This window comes from Symphodus melops (assembly GCF_947650265.1).
Source record: "Symphodus melops genome assembly, chromosome: 23".
Taxonomy (NCBI): domain Eukaryota; kingdom Metazoa; phylum Chordata; class Actinopteri; order Labriformes; family Labridae; genus Symphodus; species Symphodus melops.
The window spans coordinates 1,345,472-1,371,190 of record NC_136713.1 but is presented as its reverse complement, the minus strand read 5'-3'; the positions used below and the strand labels follow the sequence as shown (position 1 = coordinate 1,371,190).

The following is a 25,719-nucleotide window of genomic DNA, read 5'->3' as shown; positions in this document are numbered from 1 at the left end:
TACGACCGAGTCGGGAACACGTGATCCGGTCAAACCGTCGGCTTTTCTCCGTTCACTCTCTCCGTGTCTGCAGCTAACATAACGATAGCAACGTCCTCTCACAGTCTCTGTCATACACATACGTCTATGACAGACTGTCTGTCACTGTCTACAGAGACTACTCTCTGTAGTAGTGATGGGAATTCAGCCTCTTTTTAGAGAACCGGCTCTTTTGGCTCGGCTCACCAAAAAGAGCCGGCTCTTTCGGCTCCCAAGTGGCTCTTCAGATTTTTTGTAAAAATATGCATTATATCAAATGTTTATGATATAAACACACTTTTATTTATACACTCACCTAAACACATAGACACTAAATGGTGACAATGTCTCAAAATGAAGGAACACTGCATCAAATCCTCTCTCTAAAAAATCAAGTTCAAAATAAACATTTCTCCTCTCCTCTTTGCCTGATCATCCCCGGCCTTTCTTGCTGCTACAAATAACTTGATTGACGCTGCCTCTTAAAACTGCGTTACATCGTTGCTCCGATTCATTTAAATGCCGTTCTAAAAAAAAAACCTGCAGTCACGTCGGGAGACTCGCGACTGTGTTTACTTTCAGTTTTAATGAAACGAAACTTAAAGAAAAATACGAGGAGGACATAACAGATGTGTCAACCTCTGTCTCTCTCTCCTGTTCGTCTGCTGTGTGTATAACCCCTCCCCTCCCCCTGCTCAGTGAGGACACAGACGCAACCGCACATCTTCACCAATGATATCCGGCTTTAACAGAAAAAAGACAAGACAAAAACTAATCGGCTCCCATCTGGCTTCCAATGACGAGCCGGCTCCTGTCGTTCACTTCAAAGAGCCGAGTCTTAGAGCCGACACATCACTACTCTGTAGTCTCTGTAGTCTGTGAGCGCGCTGAATGCACACAAGCAAATTTTCTCAATTTCCTGATCTGACAAAATGATTGAAGCTGTGATTGATTCAACAGAACATAATGCTTTCTCAATTAAATGTAACAGATGTGTAGGCTACACAAAACACTTTGTTATTTCAGCCATTAAAACATGGTTGGTTGTAACAAGCAGGCGTTACCATGGTAACTGCTAAGAAGCAGGTTTATAGGGAAGACCCGAGACGAGTTAAAGCTTAATTAAGCAAAAGCATGATTTATTCGATTAATTGATTCGGATATTCGATAGAATACTCGATTACTAAAATATTCGATAGCTGCAGCTCTAATTTAAATGTAAAGATTCTAATAAAATTCAACATATTGTACGTTTCAATCTAAGAATGATCAGGAAGTACAAAAACATGAATGAACCACTATGAAGTCCTTCAATGTGTGAATGAACAGATGATGATCACATCAGTGTGTTCAAGTGGACAACATCACACATTCATGTATAAAGCTCACTGTCATCTACATTTACTTCCTTTATTCTTTATTCAGATTGTGGAACTGCAGGTTGTCAGAGATCAGCTGTTCTTCTCTGGCCTCAGCTCTGAAGTCCAACCCCTCCCATCTCAGAGAGCTGGACCTGAGTGAGAACAAGCTGCAGGATTCAGGAGTGAAGCTGCTGTGTGATTATCTGCAGAGTCCAAACTGCAGACTGGAGACTCTGAGGTCAGATCACTGACTGTAATATAGATATGAATATAATAGAAACTGTGTTGACTGTTTGAATTTCACCCATTCTTGAGAATTGGGAAACATCATGTCCCAGACAAACAAACTTAAAAATACCACTTACAAATGAACTTATTCCTTTTTTAATGAAAATCCCTTTAACAGATTTTTATGATGAAACTAATTTGAAATCCCAAATGTTGGTTCTGATTTCTTTGTTTCATGTCTAAACCTGCCCGATGGCAGAAAACAATTTAAAACTTTATACTATTTAAAAAAGAGTCAAACTCTTCAAACTATAAAACCTTCTGATACTAAAGGTGTAAAATACTATTATAGTCATCGACACTTTAAAATGTTTTTAGGAACATTTGGACCTGTTAAAGTTGTGTCCCAGATTTGAGTCAACTCTGTCAGACTTTTACAGAAACATCAAATAATCAGACATAAAAAGAGGTGAGCTACAACATGAAGGACCCCCGTCTTATTCCTGCTTTTAAAAAGGGGGGGATGCTGTTCAAACATGGTTCACATTTGGATTTGTTGAGAACTTGATGAAATGATTTTACTATCAGCTGTGTCTCTACTTGGGCTGTAACGCTACACAAACATTTGGGTTGGGTACGGTTCTCAGTTCTGAAGATTGGGTTGGGTACATTTTGGGTCCAGTAAGGGACCTGATGCAACACTTTCTTTTTCTTTATCAGGAACATTTACAACTTCCCTTTTACACATTGTCTTAAGTTCAGCATGGACAGTTCAGACTTCACCTGCTCAGGTTTCTTTTTCATGACATTTTAAATGAAACATTCAAAAATAACATCAAATCAAATATACTTATAATCAAAAGAGTCTCCAGTCAATAAAAGAAATGAATGAAATAAAATCATCCATATAGCCTATAGTATATAAAAAAAGATGTGTTTTAAATGACAGAGACAAACACTGACACCTTTCTGTTTATGAAGTCAGCACTTTTTAGAGCACAAAATAAAGCTGGGACAGTTTCATCTCACAACTATTCATATTTCCCTCTGTCAATATAAGAAGCTGTAAAAACACAAAGTCCCATTCTGCATGTAATCCACTGTAATAAAAACAGCAGTGGTGTTTGTTATGTCTTTGGCCCGTTCAGAATTATTATCAAGAGGCTGTTTAAATGCAAAGGAGACTTGGCTTTGCTCCACACTCTCTTTGTTCCTGCTTGCAGTGATGTTCACGTTGGCGTGCTATCTTTTTGACTGCTTTAATAAGTTGGACGTGTTGTCAACGTACCCGACAGCTTCACTGCTGTCACTCCTGTGAGCGCTCGCTACACTTGAATTGTGCACTGGCACACAGATTTTAGCCCAGGCTTTCTGTCATGAAAAAGACTTTTGGTTCAAGGCTTTAAAAGCATCAGATCCCGACAACAGACGGGTTCAAATCAAGATTGAAATGAAAAAAGTCCTGAGAAGAGTGGAGAGTGACAGCAGGGCACGAGGACAACAGAAGGGAGAAGAGAAGTTTCAGCCACAGTGGCAGACAGCTGGAGCTGGAACACGCTGCAGCTACATTTCTACTTAGATTAAAGACTAGATCCTGGTAAAGATCAAGGTTATTCACAAAGCATGTCAGTCCTTAAGAGAGCTCCTAAAGTCCAAATGTAAGGATGAAGAGTTTCTCCCTCAGAGAAGAAAGGAGGAGAGAAAGGTGACAGCTCTATCACAGCCTCATATTAATATCAAATAGATTCAGTCCACTCTTACAGTTACCAGCATGCTGAACAAACACTTTAGCATCACAATGCTTCAAGACTTCATTGTTGACTGTTATTTTAACATGGGTTTAGTCCATTTGAAATGAATTCAGATATTTAAATGTAAAGATTCTAATAAAATTCAACATATTGTACGTTTCAATCTAAGAATGATCAGGAAGTACAAAAACATGAATGAATCACTATGAAGTCCTTCAATGTGTGAATGAACAGATGATGATCACATCAGTGTGTTCATGTGGACAACATCACACATTCATGTATAAAGCTCACTGTCATCTACATTTACTTCTTTTATTCTTTATTCAGATTGTGGGGCTGCAGTTTGTCAGAGATCAGCTGTTCTTCTCTGGCCTCAGCTCTGAAGTCCAACCCCTCCCATCTCAGAGAGCTGGACCTGACTAACAACAAGCTGCAGGATTCAGACGTGAAGCTGCTGAGTGATCTTCAGAAGAATCCAAACTATGGACTGGAGACTGTGAGGTCAGTCTCTCAATGTTCTTTAGTAAAGCCTCCACATATCAGCTCATACATATATTTACATTCTTGTTGTTTGTTGTTGGAGAAATCCTTTTCTTGGTTCTCTGCTACAAAGAGAGTTCAACATACTCAGGGTTTGTTTTCTGTGATCTGGCTTCACTAACCCTGACAGAAGAGATGGTGCTGAACAGTCACATGAAGCTGGTGATCAACCTGAGAAGTAAACCCAGAGTTTCATAAAAGGGGCGGGGCTATCTTCATATAACCTATCACAATATCTCACAGACTGTGAACAAACGATATGAATCATATGAAGAAGTTGAAGACAAACAGGCTCAAAGACTAAAGTTACACAGCTGCAGGAACAAATGCAGGAAGGACAACTGACAGAAACAAAGAAACATCAGAGAGGATTCATGTCCAAACTACGGCTTCTTCTATTTTCTTCCCATGGTTAGTTGACCTTTGACCTGACTATAATAAGCCCTGTTTCTTCTCTGAACTGAATGTGTTGCTCTGACTCTTTAAAGTGGAGAGGAGAACAGTCGGCTGTCAGAGCTGGTAGGACAGAACGACGCTGTGTGTGTCTGAGTGTGTGTGGACGTGAAGCTCTCATAACTCAGTGTAAACTCACACTCAGACACCAACATGAAACCGTTCAGTGTTAAAGTCCAAAGGTGGAGTGGGGGCGGAGCTTAGTTACAGCGCTGTGGGGGAATCTGATGACTCCCAGCTGATGAAAATGATTTCTGTCATCTCTCTTCTTCTCTCATTAGCTGGAGATGGTGATCTCTGTGATAATGTGAGTGATCAGGACTCTGGTGGAGCAGAGAGGAGCAGCTGATGATCCACAGAGGAGGAACCTCCACCATCTTGTATGTGGAGAAGCTCTGCAAGCTGAGGAGAGCTTCATCCATCAGGGACTGACAGAGGAATCAGCTCACACTTCATTTCAATCATATTTCTTTTTTTCAATTGTATTTGTAATCACACATATTCAGAGACATTTGTACAGTACAGTCATTTGTGCTTAAACAATAGAGTGATTCCTCCTTTTATGTTTTTGTGCTTTAACACAGAACAAAAAAAATCAGATGTAAGAGATGAGGTGATCTCCCACTGAAAAGAAAAACAAAGACAAAAACAAAGTATACAGGGGTTCATAACTAAAGGAAAAGCAGTTGAAAGAAAAGATGGGAGTTTAGGGGAGATATAGGATTTTCATTTTATCCAGAGATCCTCAAATGAGTTTTTGTGAAGCTTCAGAGAACAAGTGATCTGTGTCATTGAATAGATTCCATGAACTACATGGTAGCAGTCTTCCACTGGTGGAGGAACATTTCTTTGTTATGGCCTTTCTGCCTGCAATGTTCAGGCTTCCAAATGAGTATTTGGTTTAGTGGATGAATGCAGGTTAGCAAGGAAGACTTGGTCCCATTCCTGGGTAACATCTGACTTTAAAGACATCTGTTGGTTCTCTGTGGATCTCACAGCAGAAGCTATGTTTTTTAGGACAGAACAGGTGGTAGTGATTTGCTTCCTGTGAGCCACAATTCCTCCAGCAGCTAGAAGAGTCTATGGGTACATCTCAGTTCCCTTCATTGCATCCAAGTGTCCTCCACTTGTGTCTTAGTCCCTCCCAGCAGAGATGCACAGAGATATTGTCTGTCAGTAAAAAGACTTGGGTAAAGTCAGCTCTCTCCTCAGATCTCCCTCCTCTCTCCTTCTTTCAGTATAAGAGCTTTGGGACCATCCTTAACACGGCCGGTCTAGAACTATGTGGGGTTGGGCCCAGGAGCCAGGAGATAGCACTGAAGAGAAGTGAGATAGAGTCTGTGTCATGAGATTTCTGAACAGCTTTAATAAAGTATCTAATCAGACTCTTCCAACCCAATGTTCTCCATGAGATGGAGCTTGTGATCTTCCACTCAAACTCACAGTATTTTCCCAAAAGCTTCTTCACAGATGTGGAAGTTAGTTTCCTTTTCCCGTTTGTGTTTGATGTAGGTGGTATGTTCTCTGTGTTCCTCTTGTAGCCCTCTATACAACCTGCAAATGATTTGAATCCCAGAGTCCCCTCTATAGGCAGCTATGAAAACTTGTATGAGATTATTGTCAAAGACTTTTTCAGTCTCTGTCATCAAACTGTTTGAATGGTGGCGTATTTGAAGAAATCTTGAAGCAAAGAGTCTTTTCAGTGTTTGGAAATGTTTGCTGGTTAAAAAAAGAAGAGTAAGAGGAGAGGCCTTGTTTGGTCCATCACTTGTAAGGAACATCCAGTTTGTTGGGGGTGAAGTCGGGGTCATGCCAGCACCACCTCAGTATCTTTATTTCATCAGACAGGCCAGTCCTGCTGATAATACTGAACCATGTTTTCAGGGATCCATTCATCCAGCTATTCCCTTTATCCAGGAGCTTTTCAACCAATCTTTGATCCCCTAAACATGCCTGGATTGGGACGCTCTCTGACAACTTCTCTTCAATAGTTTTCCATCTGGCTTGATAATCAGATCTGCACCAGCAAACCAGGGTTCTCCACTGTGCAGATATATCATAATGTGTTAGAGCGCCCTTCTTCTTCTGCAGTTGAAGAGTTTGAAATCTTCTCCTTGGTCTTTTCCCCTCGCCATATGTACCGTGATATTAGTCTATCCCACTCATTGAACTGTTTCTCTCTTCTTTCTATTGGAAGAGTCTGAAACAAACAGAAGATTCTGGACAAGATGTTCATTCTCACAGACTCCATCCTCCACTCCAAGCTTCATATTGGAATTCCATCTCCTTACATCCTCCTGTATTTGTGTCTTCAATAAAGTGGAGTTCATATAAATGAGTCAAAACTTTCAGGATGTTCACTCTCAAGTATTTTATTTGTGTTGTTTAAAGACGGGAAAGAAGTAAGAAATGCTTGAATTTATTGTTTTTTTATCTCGCTCTGTTTCTTTTACCATATATCATATAACCACAATGTTCAACTTGTTTTGACTCTTTCTTTTATTAACATATAATCCATCCAGCAAATCCACCTCTTGTGCCTGGCTCATGTTTTATACCTTTAATATTATTGTCTTGAGTGGTGGCTTGGCTTAAAGCTTCAATAAAGATGGCTGACAGTAAGGGGCTTATTGGGCATCCCCTCTGTCTAACTGACATTTCTTTGATATGGCTCCGTTCACTTTGATTCTTGCACTTCTGAAGTGCTTGAATAGTCTGAATGAAGGTCTGCTGAAATCCAAAATGTTCTCCTACTCTTTAAAGAAAGTCCCAGTTGAGCCGATCGAAGGCTTTTACCGCATCAAGACTCAACAATACTGCCTGGAGTTTATTCTCATCGATATGTTCAATGAAATGTTGGGTGAATATTATGATGATAGTATGGTGATAATAAAACTGAATGAACTGAAGAATACACAGAGTATGTGTCTCTTTCTTTGTCTTTCAAGGACTGAGAACCGTACCCAACCCAAATGTTTGTGTAGCGTTACAGCCCGAGTAGAGACCCAGCTGTGTTAGTTCACTGATTTCACATACACAGGTACATGTGGAAAGGGCGACTCTTTTTGCAACATACTTAAATGACACAGATGTTTGATCAGAGGTCGGTCAATGATGACTCACGCTCCGTCAATAAACTCATTTTTATTGTTTAGATGTAATCAAACGGTGGTCTTCTGTTTCTGATCATATTCGATTGATCCTGTATCAGTTTTGTAAAGTTTTCAATATTGTCATGATCTTGATGTCCTGTCTTGTCTTTAGTTGTCATGTTTTCAAAGTGTTTCCCTGCGTCCAAGTGTTTCTGATTTTTATATTTAGTCTTTGTCTTGTTGTCAGTGTTTCTCTTGTGTGCTTTAATATTTCATAGTCTGGTATTTACGTTAGTCTTTGGTGTTTCCTGTTTTATTTTATATATCTGGTTTTGGTGTTGTCAGTGTTGTGTTTTACTTGTTCTTGTCCTCAGTTTCTGGTCTTGTGCTCTTTGTTCCTTGTTTCCCTCCTGTCTGATGACCTGATGTGTCTCACCTGTGTCTTGTTAACTCTTCCCCCTGTTCAGTATATAATGTCTGCCTTCCCCTCATTCTGTGCCAGTTCGTCTTGTATTTTTGTCTCTATGTCGTCTTGTTCCCAGTGTCTGCGTTCCAGCATTTTTCTGTCTTGACTTTTGGAATCTGAACCTGTTAGTGTTTGACTCCCGTGTACCGAACCCTGCGTACAGTTAAAATGGATTTTTGAAACTGCCTTTCGCCCTGGAGTCGTGCGTTTGGGTCTCTTCCTCTGATCCGTGACAAATATCATATATAATGTTGTTCATTAGTTTGGTAGCAAATGTTAGCGGCTGATTGATTATACTTTTATCTGGTATGGAGAGGTGTTTTTGAGTCTTAATATATGTCAGTTGTTAATTGATTGATGTAGAGCAGCTGTGATTAATTTTTCTGTGTAGATATCAAAAGGAACTGGTTTTCTGGCTTCATATTATTAATCTGCTGTTTTCGTAAATAATATATTGAAGTTAGTTTTCTAAATATGTGTATGATGTTGTATTTAATGTACATGTATCTCTATTTGAACTTATTATGAATGAATGTGTAATGTATGATTGTAAACACAGAGCCGTTGACAGTTTGCTCAGAGGGGAGATGCTTGACTCCACACACGACCTGTTGATTGTACTTTTATCTGTTGAATACAGAATACAAGAACTACAAGCTGTCTCCTGAGACATTGCTGAAACAGCAGAACACGACGCAGAACGTACACACGGGTCACACGTGTCTAGAATGGATCTCCTGGACTGATGCTGTGAAGAAGAACAGCTCCCCAGTCAACCCCTGAAAGGTTCAATTCATGGGAGAGAGAGAGAAAGTTTTTCACTTTGTCAGGTGTTTTCCGACTGTGCTCCACCTCCAATCAAAACGCTCCCTTTTCATCTGTAATGATGCTGTCATTTTTTCCATGAGATAAACTTGTCTCAATCTTTGCTTCCATTCAGCCACATTCGCTGGTTTAACATTCTTCCATGTTGCTGTTTTATTTTTCTTGGCGACCGATAATAAAATATTCACAATATATCTTCTGTCAGCAGTGAAAATATCGTCCGGTATAACACCAAGTAGGTTGAACTGAACCTTTCATGGAATTTCACTTTTCATAATTTTCTCCTCTTTAATATTTTTCCAGTGTTTTGAAACAACAGTCCCAGAGTGTGTGCATAAGATCACCTGTTTTACTGCATTGTCTCCAGCAGAGGGCAGCAGAGAATGTGTCTGCTTTTTATTCTCACTGTTTCTTTTTTTACCTGCAGAAACAAACACATGTTCATTTAATGGAAACAATCAAACAGAAATAACAGTGGTATAAAAGTATTCAACAAGAGAAGAGGAAACAGGCTGATGGCCTCTTTTATTTATTGAGCGCTGTAGTTTCCACTCATTTTAATGTGCTGGATCTGAGTCTTTCACTTTCTTCTTCATTTCCTCCAGGTTGAAGAAACATCACACTCATCATCTCACACTGAACAAATTCTCAACAGGACCTGTAAATGATGACAACAAAGACAACACAGCAGGTTTGTATTTCACTGTGATATACTTGTAACCACGACTTAGTGTGACATGTTTTAAATGCATATTAAAGCAGGACTACAGCAACATCTACAGCTGGGTTCAGAGGAGCATGCTGAGGAAAACAAACACTGTTGTATGTGGCAACAAGGTGAAATCATTTCTCCTCTTTAGTCTTTATATAATCCTCTTCAGGTGTAGAGAGGCATCAAACGTTTCAAGTCAATAGTTTAGTTTCAGTCAAAGTGTTTTCTGTTTAGTGAGTCACTTAGATAGTCTGGGGTCCATATATCTTGATGTGGTTCATGTCTGATCTGGAGTCCCACTGGAGAAACAGGTGCAGACTGGATCCTCCACCTTGCAGCTGCTGTGATGGCCGCTTTGCTTTGTGGTTGGAATCAACCACAGAAAACAACAACAACCGGAGAGCGGTCATAAAACCACTGAAAAGTGGTCCTCCTTAATCCTGCTGCAACCAAAAATCTTTACCCTCCTTTTGGATAACTTTCACATCGATTTGAAGAAGAACATTAAAGTTGTGTCTGATCTATTTCATGCTATCTGCACGGACTCCGCTCCTTCTCTGTCCCTTCCTCTCTGCCCCTCACAGCCTGTTTTTTCTTCTCTTTCTTCTCCTGTCAACTGAACACAGACAGTTTCTAATGACGTCACAGCTTACATTCGTGTGTGTGTGTGTGTGTGTGTGTGTGTGTCTTTAGAAAAGGCCCAAAGTCACGGACATGTTATTGACTGATATCGCGAGAAGTGAGCCTGCCCATGTGATCAGTCCTGATATTCTAATGAGTGGCACGCAGTATCAACAGATCGATTGATAGATACTTTATTGATCACGAGGGAAATTCAAGCTGACGAGTGAGCTTCAGTTGTCACGTGATAACTTAATAGAAGCTGTTTGTGCCCAAATTAAAGTGTGAGTATTCATCTCTTGCATATTTGTCATATTGTTTCCTCATATGGATGTTGTTTGGTTGATATGAATGAAAGTCGGAGCCCGCGTGCTCGCGCTATGATCAGACACGTTAATGACAGCTGATAGCGTGCACGCTAATTTACGTCCCTCTGCTCACGTGACTCTGCGCGTCAGCGTGAGATGCGTCATGTTGAGTTAAAGGCATGTTCATTTATACCAGGGGTTGGCAACCCGCGGCTCCGGAGCCGCATGCAGCTCTTTCATCCTTATACTGCGGCTCTGAGTGGCTTGGGGAAATAAATTACTAAAAAAAACTAAGTATTTAATTGAAGTGTATTTTATTTGTGTTCTTTAATATTTTAGTTCTAAATTGGAAGATTATTGTGATCTTGACATATTAGAATAAATATATGTTTTTGTTTTTCGTCGCTCAAAATAAACGTCATACTCGCGAAAGCCGGTATACCCGCCAAAACGACGGTCCATTTGTCGCAACTTTCAACCCCAGCAAGGCAAGTATGTTCTCCATACTTGCCTTGCTGGGGTTGAAAGTGTAAGTAAAGTGTAAAGTGTAATGTAAGTAAAGAAAAATATCTGAAGAAAATAGAACATTCAATGATGCCTGGGCAGATTCATTTGTATTTACCTCTGATGAGAGTGGCCTACCAGTATGCCTAATTTGTGGAGAAAAACTGTCTAACAATAAACGGTCAAATGTCACAAGACATTTCAACAATACACACAGAGCCTTTGCTGAAAAATATCCAGAGGGAGAAGAGAGAAAAAAAGCTGTTTCGGAACTGATGCGGAAGGCTGATCTGACGAAAAATCACTTCAAGAAGTGGGTGAAGTCTGCAAATTCAACTACATATGCAAGTTTTGTGGCCGCTCAGGAATCAGTCAGGCATGGGAGACCGTTCACAGATGGAGACTATATGAAACAATCATTCCTTAAGATTTCAGAACACCTATTCGCGGACTTTAAAAACAAGCATGAAATTGTGCAGAAAATCAGAGGACATCTGTGAGGCTATGCTTGATTGTTTACGGGCCAAAGGAATAAAAACAACCCACCTAGTGTCAGTGGCTACTGATGGGGCACCGAGTATGACTGGAGTGCACAGGGGCTTTGTGGCCTTGCTGCAGAAGTCACTGGATAGAAAGCTGCTCACTTTTCACTGCATCCTGCACCAAGAGGCATTGTGCGCGCAAACTTTTCCTTCAGAATGCACAGAGGTCATGAATGTTGTCATTCGGATTGTCAATAAAATAATGGCAAAAGGTTTAAATCACCGCCAGTTCCGTTCGTTACTGGATGAGGTGGACAGCACATACTCTGATCTCCTGCTGCACAACAGAGTCCGGTGGCTGTCCAGAGGAGAGGTGCTGAATCGTTTTGCTGCATGTTTGGGAGAGGTGAAAACTTTCATGAGCAGCATTTTGCAAATATTTATTTTTCATTGTTTAGTGACACAGTGCTTTTTTCCCCAATTTATTTTTTTTAATTCAGGCCAAGGCTCTGCTACTTGCTCTGAAAGCCCAAAGGCGATAAAAGGATGACGGCTCACGGCATTTTTTGCTTTTGTTTGCTACATGGATAATTTAAGTTCATCTTTTTAATTTATTTGAAAGACATTCAGACATTGTATTATTATTTCAAGTGTTCAAAATGTGTTCATTACATAGATAAAATTGAATTTTCTCTGTAGCACTTCGTAGATTTCATAAGCAACACACTTTAGTTGTTTATACAAAGTGTAAAGGTAAAAAAAAAAGCAATATATACGGTGTTATCTTCATTTTAGATAAGATGATAGCCCATCTTCAAAAGGGTAGTCAAAGCACTAATAAGTGTACGGCTGGGGTGAACCCCGAAGCATGAAAGGGAAGTTGTTGTTGTTTTTTTAAATATTTTTTCTATTTCATAAATGCGTTCATAAATAAATTCATTTTTGATGTCAAAAAGTATTTGCGGCTCCCAGTGTTTTCTTTTCCGTGGAAACCGGATCAAATGGCTCTTTCGGTGTTAAAGGTTGCCGACCCCTGATTTATACACTTATTACGTCATGTTTAGACAGTTGTGATTGAGCCCAAAGTGTTTAGTGTTAATTAAGTATTGTTATTTAGCTTGCCTTTCAACTACGCTAATTCGGCAACCGGATGTAGCAGCTTGCCTGTATGTTTCAAAATAAAAGCATCCTGCTGGTTCCGGCAGTTAGAGGATTTCTATGACAGGAAATGCTCTGTCAAGTTGTTAGCAGTAACTTAACAGGACTGAAATGTTAAAGAGACCTGTGCATTCTGTGTTTGAGTTTGTTAGTTGAAGACAGTGTGAAGAGAAATGTGATTATAAGGAGGAGGAGAAGGAGGAGCATGTGGATGAAGTGAAGGTTAGAAAACATATATCGGTAGTTTGCTGCAACAGGAGGCTCACAAACTAAAGACAAATCTCAGAATGACAACATGTTGCTGCCAAAACATCCACCGTTCATCTTTACAAGAATATCTGGGTTAGGGTTACGAGAATATCTGTTTGTTTACTGGACCCACACTGATTTTAATTATCTATGAACAGAGAGCTCACATCACATCATATATATATATATATATATATATATATATATATATATATATATATATATATATATGTACCTTATAAAATCTGAGGGGAAATGCAAATGTTACACTTTAAACCCTTTAGTCAAACTCTTCAACATCCAAACAAAAGACAAAACTCTGAGTGGATTTTAAAATGCTGTGATTCTTTAATCAAGTTCAAATGATTCATCAAGATCTATAATCATGTTCAGTTCATCAGACTGCCTTTATGTATATTGTTATAAAGTGGAAGTTAATAAAACATAAATCATTTTTCAAACATGATGGTGGACTTTACATTTCATGCACATGGAGGAGAGTTCTCTACTAGCTGACATCTATCGAGCACCACCTCCATTTTAGCCCCCTGAACACTTTTGTACATCCCAGAGAAGACCATGGTGTGGATCTCGCCGTTTCCATAGGTGCGTCTGAGGCGTGCAGTGAACGGGATGGTGAGCTTGTTCTTATATCGCATCATATTAAGAGAGCAGGATTTGTTAGGAGGGACTGTGAGCTGCACAGAAACACTATCAGGGACCGTTTCTGTCACCGTGCTTTCCTCAGTGAGCTGGAATGTTGTTTCAAGGCCGACTTCAATCTTTCCGTCAGCAATGAAGGGGATACCGACTGTGAAGCTTGTCTTAACCCCGGCTGTGATAGAAAAACCAAAGTCCCATTTTTGAGCCACCTGGTACGTCTTTGAGAGAGTGTCTGTTCTCTCCACTGGGTGGCATTGAAGGTTCTTGATTATAGACTCACGGATGATCTCTGGGGGATATTTGGTCATTTCTGATCGACTAGTGATGTATCTGACATTGTCAATCTGCTGGCTGACTATATTCTCACTCACGGTCAGGACCTGGTTGTCCTTGAACGTACGCTCAGAACCCTTCCAAGCCAAGTAGAAGAGCTTCTTGTTTGTATTAACCTTACCAAGTCCATATTTGTTCTTGCCTACAAATATGTTCTCTGCAGGGCAGGTTCTCACTGAGTTTTTGGGCACTGAACCACCTGAACCATCCTTCCACTCCAGGATCTCAAAGTTGTTTTTGTTCACCAGGATCTCAAACGGGAAACCAGTATGTTCTTTCTTTGCGTCTGCATAGTAACAGAAAGAACCCTTAGTGGGGGTATAAAAACCAACGTGACACTTGTATTTGCAGACGTAATCAGTACGACCAACATCATAATTATAAATGGAAACTGCATTGTTTGGTAGAGAGTTTTTCCAGGTCACCCATTTCAGGAAAGATTCTCCCTCCGACAGGCCGGGGGAGGATTGAACCTCCCTCTTCTGTCTGAACTGATTCACAGGCAGAAAATGAGGATTCATTCCCAATGATGGGTTCACAGTGATGTTCAGACTGCCATTTAGATCTGACTCTATGAAGGAGACAGGAGAGAGAAAATGAAGCAGCACTTTACTTTAGTACACGAAGAAACAAAGAGTGAGAAGTTACTTTCCAATCTGACCTCGACCCACTCTCTCTCCTCTCAGCACTTCCTGCTTTCCTATCTTATAAAGACCCCTGCACTATTATCTTAAATTTAGTATTGTATATATTAGTCTTATAATTACCTGTTTATATTTTAGCTAACTGTTATTATTTAATGTTTACTTTGTAAAGCGAGAGCACAGAGTTAAATTCCTCGTGTGTTAAATCTACCTGGCCGAGAGAATCAGCTGACTGTGATTCTCCTTAACGTTTACCTGTTGTCCACTCTGTGCTGCTCCTGACGTCGAGAGAACCGGCTGAAGACAGAGCCGCCAGAGCCGACAGCAACAACACGACCGACTTCATCTGGAGAGGAGACAAACACCAGAGTCCTGGTTAGTAAGCAGAAGGTTTACGTCACATGAACGTGACTCTGGCACGACACTGTTTTTAACACAGACAAGTTTGACCTCTTCAAAGGATCAATCATCGTTTCACTTGTTTAAATACTGGAGTCCCACAGAGCTGCGTCTTCTCTCCTTTCTGCCACATTGAACATCCTCACCTTTAACATCATTTATGGTTCAAGTTTGTCACAGAGAAACAGACGGCATCAAAATCCAACTTTTAAAACTTTACATGCAAGCAGTAGAAAGGAAAGCTTCACCGCTCGGTTCAGCTCAGAGGAGATTCTAGAGACTGTTGGGGCCTCTGGCACATCTGGAAGGTCCTGCCATCTTTATTTACCTCATGTCTGCCATGGTCCTGATGCTGTTTCCTTCTCCTGTTTTCTCTCCTGTGCACAGATAATTCCTCTCATGCAGGTGATGCATAGCGAGGAAAGGGGCCCCCCTACCTGTCTGGGGCCCCAAGCAGTTGTCTGCCCCCGTACTCCCTTGAGATACAGATTTATAGTTTCTATAATCCAACCAACACTTAATTATCTTGAGGAAACAAGAAAAAGTACTCACCATCTCTGTGTTCATCATTTGATGCAGCTCTGCTCACATTCAGTTTATATGAAGAAGCTGAGTGACGCACAAAGTTGTTGAGCCAATCCTAAATATAGTTACTCTTGGCATGACTCAAACAGTGACCTTAGATCAGACCTTAATCTCTTTCAGTTTCTAAATTGCTCAGCAGATTTTTAATGACGGCTCCAAGGCAGGGTCATTTTATTTGCTTTCTCAACTTCCTCCTCCTCCCTCTGCTTACAGAAGTCAACAGTACAAAGTCATCACACATTCCTGGTGTGAGGCTTGTTTGCGTATGAATAAGTAATAGGTTTTCGCTGGAAATGTAGTATTTCAATCCTTGTATTATGTTAAGGGAAATTTGACCCATTTCAGTTTTTGTGTTGCTTGAGGCCATCCTCACCAACAGTCCTGAGGAACCTAAGAGAGCTCAGGAGCTCCCAGAAAAAAGGAGAAATTACTAGTTATCGTTTCTTTTTCTTCATGAAAGTTTGTGACTTTTCCTCACCTGGGGTCATGAACTTGTGTGTGACATCTGGACTCTTTGATGTGTACTGACTTTTCTGTTCAGAGTTTATATACAAAGATGATGTTGTGGGTCATTTTGACCCGGACACTTTAATATGAGTATGTCTCTTTGATGTACTTTATTTTTGATTGCCCAATTACTTTTATTTATAGCCATTCAGAGCCAGGTGTGAGTAGGACTCCTGTCTCACACTTGTCCTTGTCACTTTCCTCATGTCAACTCTTTGACAAAGACACCAAAAATGAGCTCCATAGAGGTATACAGCTGAAGAAGCTTTATCACAGATTTTGAACGGGGATAGTGATGCAGAGGAAGACATTTCAGAGACAGATGATATTTCAGAAACTGAGGACAATGTTATTGACGGTCCAGACTGTCAATGTTCCTATGATGAGGAGGATTCAGAGGACGAGTCTGCTGTTTTCGCTCCATCAGAGGAAAACCAGGGAATGCAGCAATCATCATCCACAGAGGAGACATGGGCATCTAAAGACGGTAATATAAAATGGTCAACATCACCACACCAAATCCAAGGCAGACTGTCATCAAAATGACTCCAGGTCCTACAATATTTGCTGTCACACATGTTGATGATATTCAATCAGCATTTCAGCTCTTCATATCCCCTCCAATAGAGAGGATTAGTGGACATGAACAACTTGGAGGGGAGGCAGGTGTTTGAAGAGAAATGGAAGCCATGGATCAGACTGACTTGCATGCTTACATAAGAATTCTGGTATCAGCTGGAGTGTACAGGTCAAAGGGAGAAGCAACTGCAAGTCTATGGAATGAAGAGAGTGGAAGGCCAATCTTTCAGGCAACAATGTCTCTGGAGACATTTCACATGATATCTCGCAACCCAGTCGCACAAAGATGACAGTCTGCCTTGGATTTGGTGTGGTGATGTTGACCATTTTATAACATCAGAAGAAGAATCAAACTGTGCAGCTTCTGTACGCTGACCGTGATCTCTGACCCGCTGATGCACACTCACAGCCGTCACGTCCTTTATTAGAGATCTACTGATTGAAGCGTCTTATCTCTGAGCTTGATGTTTTTAATGAACATGGTTCCAGCCAGTATGGAGTGTTGACTTCCTCCTGCAGGATCAGATCAGCAGCTGGATTCTGTGTGCTACAAAGGATGTGAAGCCTCATCCATCTGTACCTGCACCCTGATGTCAGGACTTCATACTCAGACTGGAGGGGGGTACAAGGGGTCTGCTGTGATCTCGTTTGTTGAATTCAAGGCGTACCGGTCTGTCAGGTCAGACGAGCTGCACATTTGTACTTTGAATCAAAAGGAAACAGAAAGTAGGTCATTACCTTGTATTTTTTTATTGGTAGTTTATCTATTTCAAGAGTCTGATGTCTTTCTGATGAACACCACAAATCTCTGATACAAACATAATCTATATCTATATAAAGGCAGGTCATGTTCTCACCTGTGCGCCGATGCGAGTGGCCGCACATTCAGTAGCTCCGTCCCCGTCGTACTGTTGTGGAATTTTTCCCAGTACCAAAGAGTGAAAATAAAGAGTGAGAAGATCTATTTAAAAAGGAACCCCAAGATCGATCTGGTCTCAGTGAACATTTATTCGAAGGCAAGATAAGCGTTGGAAGACCCCTCTCTTACACGGTGAGGAGAGAAAGAGGCCCCGAGAAAAGGCAAACATGAACACTTTTATATTTCCATCACATTACACAGATCACGCCACATAGAGACACTGCCCACCTGGCAGGGCACAATCTATCCCCTAGTGTGAGAAAAGAGACTACATGACTATTTACCATCTCCCAAGGCTGAGAAGGAGATGGAGTCCAGTGAGAAAGAGCCTGGGTGAGTCTTCCCACATGTACAGAGTGTGAGAAACAGAATAAAGGGAACAAAATGATGGGAAACAAAACACCCAATATGCTGTGCATGTAGTATTCTAAGACATTTCAGATACATTTCATATGACAGATTCTATGAGACCTTCGTAGTACACATGGAGTAAAATTTTCCATAACATTCCTCCTTTTGATTACATCTTAATCACACCGTATGATACTTGATTTTCTTAAATGTGAGTGCAGTCACAGCAAACCAAACATCCGTAATTACAATGACAATGTGTAACCACTTCAAGTCAAAACTTCATAAAGGTACAGCATATCAATATTTACGGATTATAGTCTTCTTCATCATCACTGTTGCTGCTGGACTCTCACAATTCTTAATAACAGGGGAAGTCATGGAAAGGAGTTGATATTGAACAGTTTGATTCTCTAGGTGCTGAACCCGAGCTCTGGTGCAGGAATAACACAACAAGAAAAAAAACAAAATCAGTAGCACAATTCCAATAAACAGCAAATTTATCATAGAAGGAAGAAAGAAAGAGCAGGAGTCATTAAGAGGGATATTACATCCTGCAGTGGTACCCAAATATGTGCCTTTGGGGTCTTGACGAGTAATACAGACAGAAGGGTTAACAAAGAGGTTGAGACCATTTTTTTTTTTTTTACATGATCGAGATCAGTGTACATGTCACAAAAAGCATTAGTCGGTGCAGTGAAGGTGTGAGGATCACGAAGAACAGAATAACTTCTGTTACATTCTTGACCCGGGGGTAAGATTCACAGTCTGAGTCTGATTTCTTTTCCAATGAAAAGGTTGAGTGTGATTGCTTTGCCAATGAAAAGGTTGAGTGTGGTTGCTTTGCCAATGAAAAGGTTGAGTGTGATTGCTTTTCCAATGAAAAGTTTGACTGTGGTTGCTTTGCCAATGAAAAGGTTGATAGTACGTTTTTTCACCTGCGTGAAGTTGGCCCCCCACCCCACGCAAAACTTCGGGATCATAGTCGCATTTGTTTGTGCTGGTTTGTGCTGTAAAAAGTTTCGTTTGTGCTGTTTCTGTTTTTGAGTTATTAACTATTATTATATAGGTCATCCTGAGGTCACTCAGCCCCCCATCTGCTCCGAATCGACCCAGAATGGTCGCGTTTGTTTGTGCTTCGTTTGTGCTGTAAATATTTTCCTTTGTGCTGTTTTGGTTTTATAGATATTTTAAGTCTTATTGTCGGGCGATGACGTCACCCCTCCCTCCGGGGATTCCCCGGAAATGGTCTCGTATATTTTCAATTGGTTTAAGTGCCGTAAACATATTCGCTCAAAAGTGCTTTTATTGATATTCAGAGTTTTATTATCAAGCGACGCTGGTAACTCACTGTCATGCTTCACTTTGGTTTTCTTTTTTGAATCCATTCAGGACTGGATCGTACATTGTTTTTTTACTACATTAATCGAATCGCACCCGTGATGGCTTTACGTGATCATAACTTCTTGATGCATCTTCCTTGTATTGCCTTCCTGTCCAAAACATGTCTGAAATTCCAATAAAAAGATGTTGTTCCATCTAGATGTGTACTTTTTTTTTTTTTAAAGGAGCATCATGCTCTACATATATTTGCCATTATGGTGCGCTCAAACAAGTTAAGCACACCTTTGAATGAAAAAAGGGCGCAAAAATCTACCTTCCCATGCACTTTCAGAGCACAGAATTATAATTCGTCTGCAAAACAAGATTTCTGCCCAATGTAAGTGAAATGTTTAAACAATACCATACAATGTAGAGTGAAAGACATTGCTCACAGAATATTGGTAATGCAGAAATACTGTCCTCAATGACTAGGAATCTTTATGCTTGCTAAAATGATATATTATTGTGTTAGATGTGGCATACACAATTTACACTACAATAAAGACAAAATTGAAGAGGAAAATCTGCATCATAAACAAAGGAATTAGGAAACTAAATACATTTTCACTAAAATAACCCATTAGCTAGATCAATTTCCTATGCATTTGACTGGCAAATGCCAGAGTATGGACAGATGTGAGTGACCAACTGGGAAACAAGACCTCTGCAAAGGCCCTGTACGCCTTTGTCAAGGCAAACAAACACAAAATCTGGACAGCTTTAGGATTCAGTCATCCTGAAACTAATGATGACACTGACACTGAATCAGGTTCCCTTGTCCCCGAACCTAAAAATGATAAGGATTTTCAGCTTCAAGTTCCTTTTGACAAGTGGAAGGAATTTATTCCTGAAAAGGCAGAATACAAGGACAAGCATTCTCAAAACGAAAAAAGAGAATATACAATTTTGAAACCTGGCACCTGGACTTATGTTATAAATGAGCAGATCTGGAAGGCAGTGAAAAGTACTTGCACAGAGCCAAGGTTTATCCATCCGTCACAAGTACTTATATTGAAATCAGAGGCCACTGTAAGGAGTGTTCTGGTCTTCTTGACATGAGTTGTGACAGAGAGCCTGCAATTAACAGCCCGATGGTGCTTAACTGTTGCATCACAAACAATGATGACTCCCTGCACACTGGCGGTTCAAAGCGCTTCATGTCTGGACAGTTGCGTGTACAGATAGCCAAAGAACTGTGTGAGGGCAGAATGGAACCCCATGTGTGGCGTGCATCGCAGGCAGAGAAGTTGATGGAGTTTGGAGATCCTGAGCCGAGTCATCTACCAAATTTGGCCACCCTGCGCAAAGCAAAACAAGAAAAAAATTATGTGGAATTAGGTGACAAAGATCCCATTTTGTCATTGCAGCTACTGAAGTACAGTGCACCTCACGGTAGCAGCATTAAAGACATTGGACTGGACAAGTTTTTCTGTCACAACTGGAGTCAAACACAAATGCATGTGTACAAGACCTTATTAAATAAATCTTATGACACAGTGTGTTTTGATGCAACTGGCTCAGTAGTCAAAAAACTGGTGAGACCAAATGGCTCCTCCGGTCATATCAGGGTGTTCTCACAGGGCATAACAGCTCTAGTGTCCCAGTGGTGCAAATGTTGTCAGAGAAACATGATGTGAACGCTATCACACAGTGGCTGACAGAATGGATTCGCGCAGGTGCACCTGTTCCAAAAGAAGTTGTGAGTGATTTTTCTCTGGCCATTCTTGGAACTCTGGTCAAGGCTTTTACCCCTCCCCCTGACCTCAAGGCCTACATCAATGAATGCTTTAATGCATTGCTTGGGAACCCATCTGCAAAACTGCCCCCTTGTTTTGTCAGGGTTGATGTGGCACACTGCATTAGGATGATCTGCCAGTGGGACTGCCTGAAAAAGAAAACACATCGTGTTAAAGATTTCTTTGTGAGATCAATAGCACAGCTTGTCAAGTCACAATCTGTTGAACATGTAAAAAACCTCATACATGCCATCACTACTGTGGCACTCAGCGAAGCAGAGGGCAATGACAGTTCAGGGGCTCCTCTCCCATCAGAAAGGTGCAAGAAATACCTGAAAGCTCAAATTGCAGAGGAGGTTGTCATCATTCCAGATGAAACAGTTGAGGGACAGGAACCAGTGGATGCATTTGGTCATATCCAGACAACCGCCCGACAGTGGGTAACTGAAATATGTGAGGAGAGCAGGTCACTTGCCAAGGCTGATGGAGACAGAGATAACATCCACTTCCTCCCTGAGATTATTCCCCACATAATAAGACTCGGAAGTTACTTACCACTCTGGACGGGAATAATGGTCCCTCTTTTCCGAAGCACCAGCATCACTGCAAGCTCAGCTGCTGTTGAAGCAGCATTCAAAAACATTAAACATGGACTTTTCAAGCATGAAAACCTGCCTATTCGGGTGGATCGATTCGTGGCTCGTCATCTTTCCTTCATCGAAGGAAACATGCAGATTTGCTCTGCAAAACAGGAGAATGCAGTTGATTTAATTACTGTCACAGGACCTGACCCTGTCTCCACTACTGCCAACAGTGTAAAAGATGAAAGATAAAAGGATGTTCATGCTTGTGAGGAGTCTGCTGCTGCTGCTGCTGCAAACATTGTTCAAACAGATGAGGATGCTGTTGAAAACTGGAGAGGCCTAGCAGTTCCACCCAAAAAAAAGGAAGATGAGTTCCTATCTTGCTCCTTGTCCTGAATGGCTGCACACAGACCCATCTGTGGACCGGAAAAAAGTCAAAGTGCAGCCGTTAAAAAACGGAAACAAACAACAGCCTGTTAAACTTGGCAAATCAAGAGTGTCAGTGCTTAACACTTGTGCATTTGATGCAGTTCTTCAGAGTTCATGTTGCTCTTTTTGTGACAGCTGTTCTTTTGAAAACATTGTAATTCGCCAGGAATATGACAAAAAGTTCCTCGAGCTGGTTAAAACCATTGTCACAAAGGGTGTAACCCAGCAGGTATACTCACAGAGGGCAGAACTGCTGAGGGGAATGTTCAAAGCTGTCCACCTGAAATCTGGTGCCCTCCAAATCGATGCACAATGCCACATCTCTGCTGTAATTGAGAGAACCATGAGGACTCTTTCAAGTGTTTGTTTCACAAAACAATGTTCCTCACAGTACTGTGATCTAAGCAAGCAAGTCACTAGGGAAGTTCCACTTGTGTCTACCCACATTGCTGTTCTGCAGACGTGTGGCATGTCTCATCTTGAGGTGGCTGTGGAACAAGGACTCAACCTTCCTGACTCTCCGTGCCTAAGGCCAATCCAAAGCCCATCTCAGTGTCCTCCTGAATTAAAAAAGCAAGACTGCAAGACAGGAAAGGTTCTGTGTTCAGGGAAGGTGACCCACAGCTACAGTCTAGCAGAACTTGTGTGGATTGACACTGACCTTGGCAGCCATTCTTTCAGAACTCCATCACAGACAAATGCCTCACAGAGCGAAGTTGCATTATCTGAATTTCCCTCCAGGCTGGTGCTCCAAGGGAAGACGCTTATTTTGAGGGCAGTCATTGCTTTCCAGGGAGGCTTGACCCAGGATGCTCTTGGACATTATGTGGCATATTGCAAGAGGGCTGCATCTGTCTGGGAGATGTATGATGACCTGGGAAGTGTAGTGAAAGCAGCATCAGAGAACACCAAGATCTGCTCACATGCTGTGTTATATACAAAAGAGTGATCACTGGTTGTTGTTGTCGTTTTTTATAGTTAATAACAGATGGATATGTTCTGTATTACTCTTCAAATCTTCCATTGTTACCATTACGTCATGCTCTATTTTGCACATAAAGCCATTGTTAGAAACAGGAGTCTTTTTCTTCATGCAGTCAACAGCGTCAAATGCATGCACAGCTATATACAACGCTGAATAACATTGTTAGGCCAAATTATATTTTGACATTTAAATAAAATATAATTACTACTACTACTACTTAAAATATAATTTCAGTTAAAGAGCTTTGGACTTGACACCATTGGAGAAACACAAAAAACATGTTGGTCATTACCAATGCTAGTAATTTATGGCAGCTGGTGTGGCATGAACTTTAGGTGGTGGTGTAATAAATGTCTTTTCAGTAATCATTAAGATGATTTGGAGATACTAATTAGGCCGATTAAATACCCATGCAAAATCAAGTTGTGTGCAGAAGTTTGCAATGTGAACTAGCAAAATTGCTATTAACTGCTGTAAAGCCACAGCAGCAGAAATTAATACGAAAAAATAACAGTGAAAACAGCATCGTTACATTTTTTTCTATAGTGAAAAACTGTTGCGTGACATATTTACCTTGAGTTCTCCTTTCATCGGCGGCGCAGGATGTTGAAGTATGGAAAAGTTACAAGACCACGTGGAATTAAAAGATAAATACGGCAGCACGAGAAAAGCCTTCGGGCTTTAACCGAACATACAGGTAATATGCGCACGAGACCATTTCCGGGGAATCCCCGTAGGGAGGGGTGACGTCATCGCCCGACAATAAGACTTAAAATATCTATAAAACCAAAACAGCACAAAGGAAAATATTTACAGCACAATCCAGCACAAACGAAGCACAAACAAACGCGACCATTCTGGGTCGATTTGGAGCAGATGGGGGGCTGAGTGACGTCATCGCGTGAAATTAAAATGCGCTATTTCTATAAATTCATAATAGCACAAACAAAACTTTTTACAGCACAAACCAGCACAAACAAAGCACAAACAAACAAGACAATTCCGGGTCAATTTGGAGAAGATGGGGGGCTGAGTGACCTCAGGATGACCTATATAATAATCTTTAATAACTCAAAAACAGAAACAGCACAAACGAAACTTTTTACAGCACAAACCAGCACAAACGAAGCACAAACAAATGCGACTATGATCCCGAAGTTTTGCGTGGGGTGGGGGGCCAACTTCACGCAGGTGTGTTTGGCCTGTTAATGTGACAGCACACTGAGTGACAGCTGCTTGAGCATTAAACACAATCATTTATCACACTGAGCCAAGAAGGGAACAATCTGTTTAATGCAGCCAAATAAATCCTTTCTTATCAATCAGTTTGAAATCTTCTGTTTTTCAGGGCTGCCTCACAAAGTGAGTGATGAGGAAGGCCAAGATGCTGTGTTACCGTGTTCCCTCAGCACCAAGGAGAAATCCTTTGGAAATCCTGGAGGGGCTGAATAGTATTTAGCTAGTGAAGTCCAGAGTCACAGTGAGCTCAAACTAAGACAGCAGCCTGAAACAACAGGGATGTTATGAAGTGTAAACCTTCATCAAGCTTCTCATGTTCAGTGTTTGAGCTGCTGATGAACTGAGCTGTCCCTTACTGACACCTTTTCTTCTTCTTTAGTCCCACACATTTCTGTCACTGACTGAGCTCCAAGTGAACATGACAACATGAGGATTCATGAAGCAGCCACACCTCTGATCCCTGCACTCCCAGATTAAAGCTTGAAGAGAAACAAATGTGTCCTCTGTTTGAGGACTGTTGATTCAGACTGCTTCACTTTGATCCAGGTGTAAACTGGACTCTGTTTCCTGTTGTTGACTTCATCAGCGTTCATGTCTGTTGACGCTGTACACTGATGCTGATGATCTTCACTCACAGCTTCTTCATTTCTCTACAAACGTTTGAATCAAAGATGAAACGTGTCAAAGTGTGTCTTCTGACTGTCCAACACTGAAGGACACAAAGCAGCTTCACTTCTGTCCTCTGACTTGATCTGATAACAAGAGGAAACTTTACACACTGAATCATGTGACCAGTGTGAAGAAATAGGACACGCTGAAGGCTTTCATGTAAATGTTAGGAAGGCTTCTTATTTATTGGCTGTCTATCACCATGGGCCTCAGGTCAGCATGTATGAACTTCACTTCTGCTTTATTTCTTCACATTCAAGTCAAAGGCTCATAAAGGAGGAAACAGAGCTAAACACACATGGGATAGTTCAAAGTTCAGTGTGAAGGTGAAGAGGAGCGAGTGCACTCTTTAAATGAGCACAGTTTAATAATATTATTTATTTATATTAATAATTAATGTTCATTTTCTTTTTAAAGCCGAGGAAGAGGAGTGACTCCTGTTCCAGAGAGGGAGTCTGTAAACCTAACCTGGCTCTCATTTAGAATTGTTTCATACACACAAAACAGAACCTGAAACTGGTGTACTCTTTACATTTCCCACGCAAACTTTATGTTCAACTGTTCAGCAAACTCTGACCCAGGCGTACGCACATTTAGGGGCAAAGAGGGCAAAAAAAAACCGACCAATCAGAGGAGAAGGAGAAACCAGGAAGTGACCTGAGGCAGATGAAGAGGAGAAGTGAGATATAAATGGGGAATACCGCCATCTGCTGGTGCACAAACAACAATACGGGTTGTTCCCTCCACCTCCCTTTAGCAACAGTGCAATGCTGCCATCTGGTGTTGAAAAGGTGGAATGACATTAAGAGGGTTTCTCTAGATTTTTCACATATTTGGAGTTCAAGATCAAGCAATAAAAAATTAAAATGATTGATCTTTTAATGAACAGATGACTTTGTTCATGTTTTTTTGTTTTATTTCCCTTTATTTATCGACAGTATGA

The 25,719-nt window shown here is 40.9% G+C and overlaps 2 protein-coding genes across 2 annotated transcripts in view; one reads left to right on the top strand and one right to left on the bottom strand.

Moving 5' to 3' along the window:
- The window catches only part of LOC306818684 (NLR family CARD domain-containing protein 3-like), a 56,854-nt gene that overhangs the window by 9,624 nt on the left and 21,511 nt on the right, over positions 1 to 25,719 (top strand). The window lies entirely within an intron of this gene.
- On the bottom strand, positions 13,151 to 15,076 carry LOC306818954 (natterin-3-like). Its single transcript, XM_079336707.1, has 3 exons — positions 14,957 to 15,076; positions 14,667 to 14,757; positions 13,151 to 14,338 (listed from the first exon to the last, which is right to left on the bottom strand). Exons 1-3 carry the CDS (start codon positions 14,966 to 14,968, stop codon positions 13,254 to 13,256), a joined length of 1,188 nt encoding a protein of 395 aa, XP_079192833.1. The 5' UTR covers positions 14,969 to 15,076; the 3' UTR covers positions 13,151 to 13,253.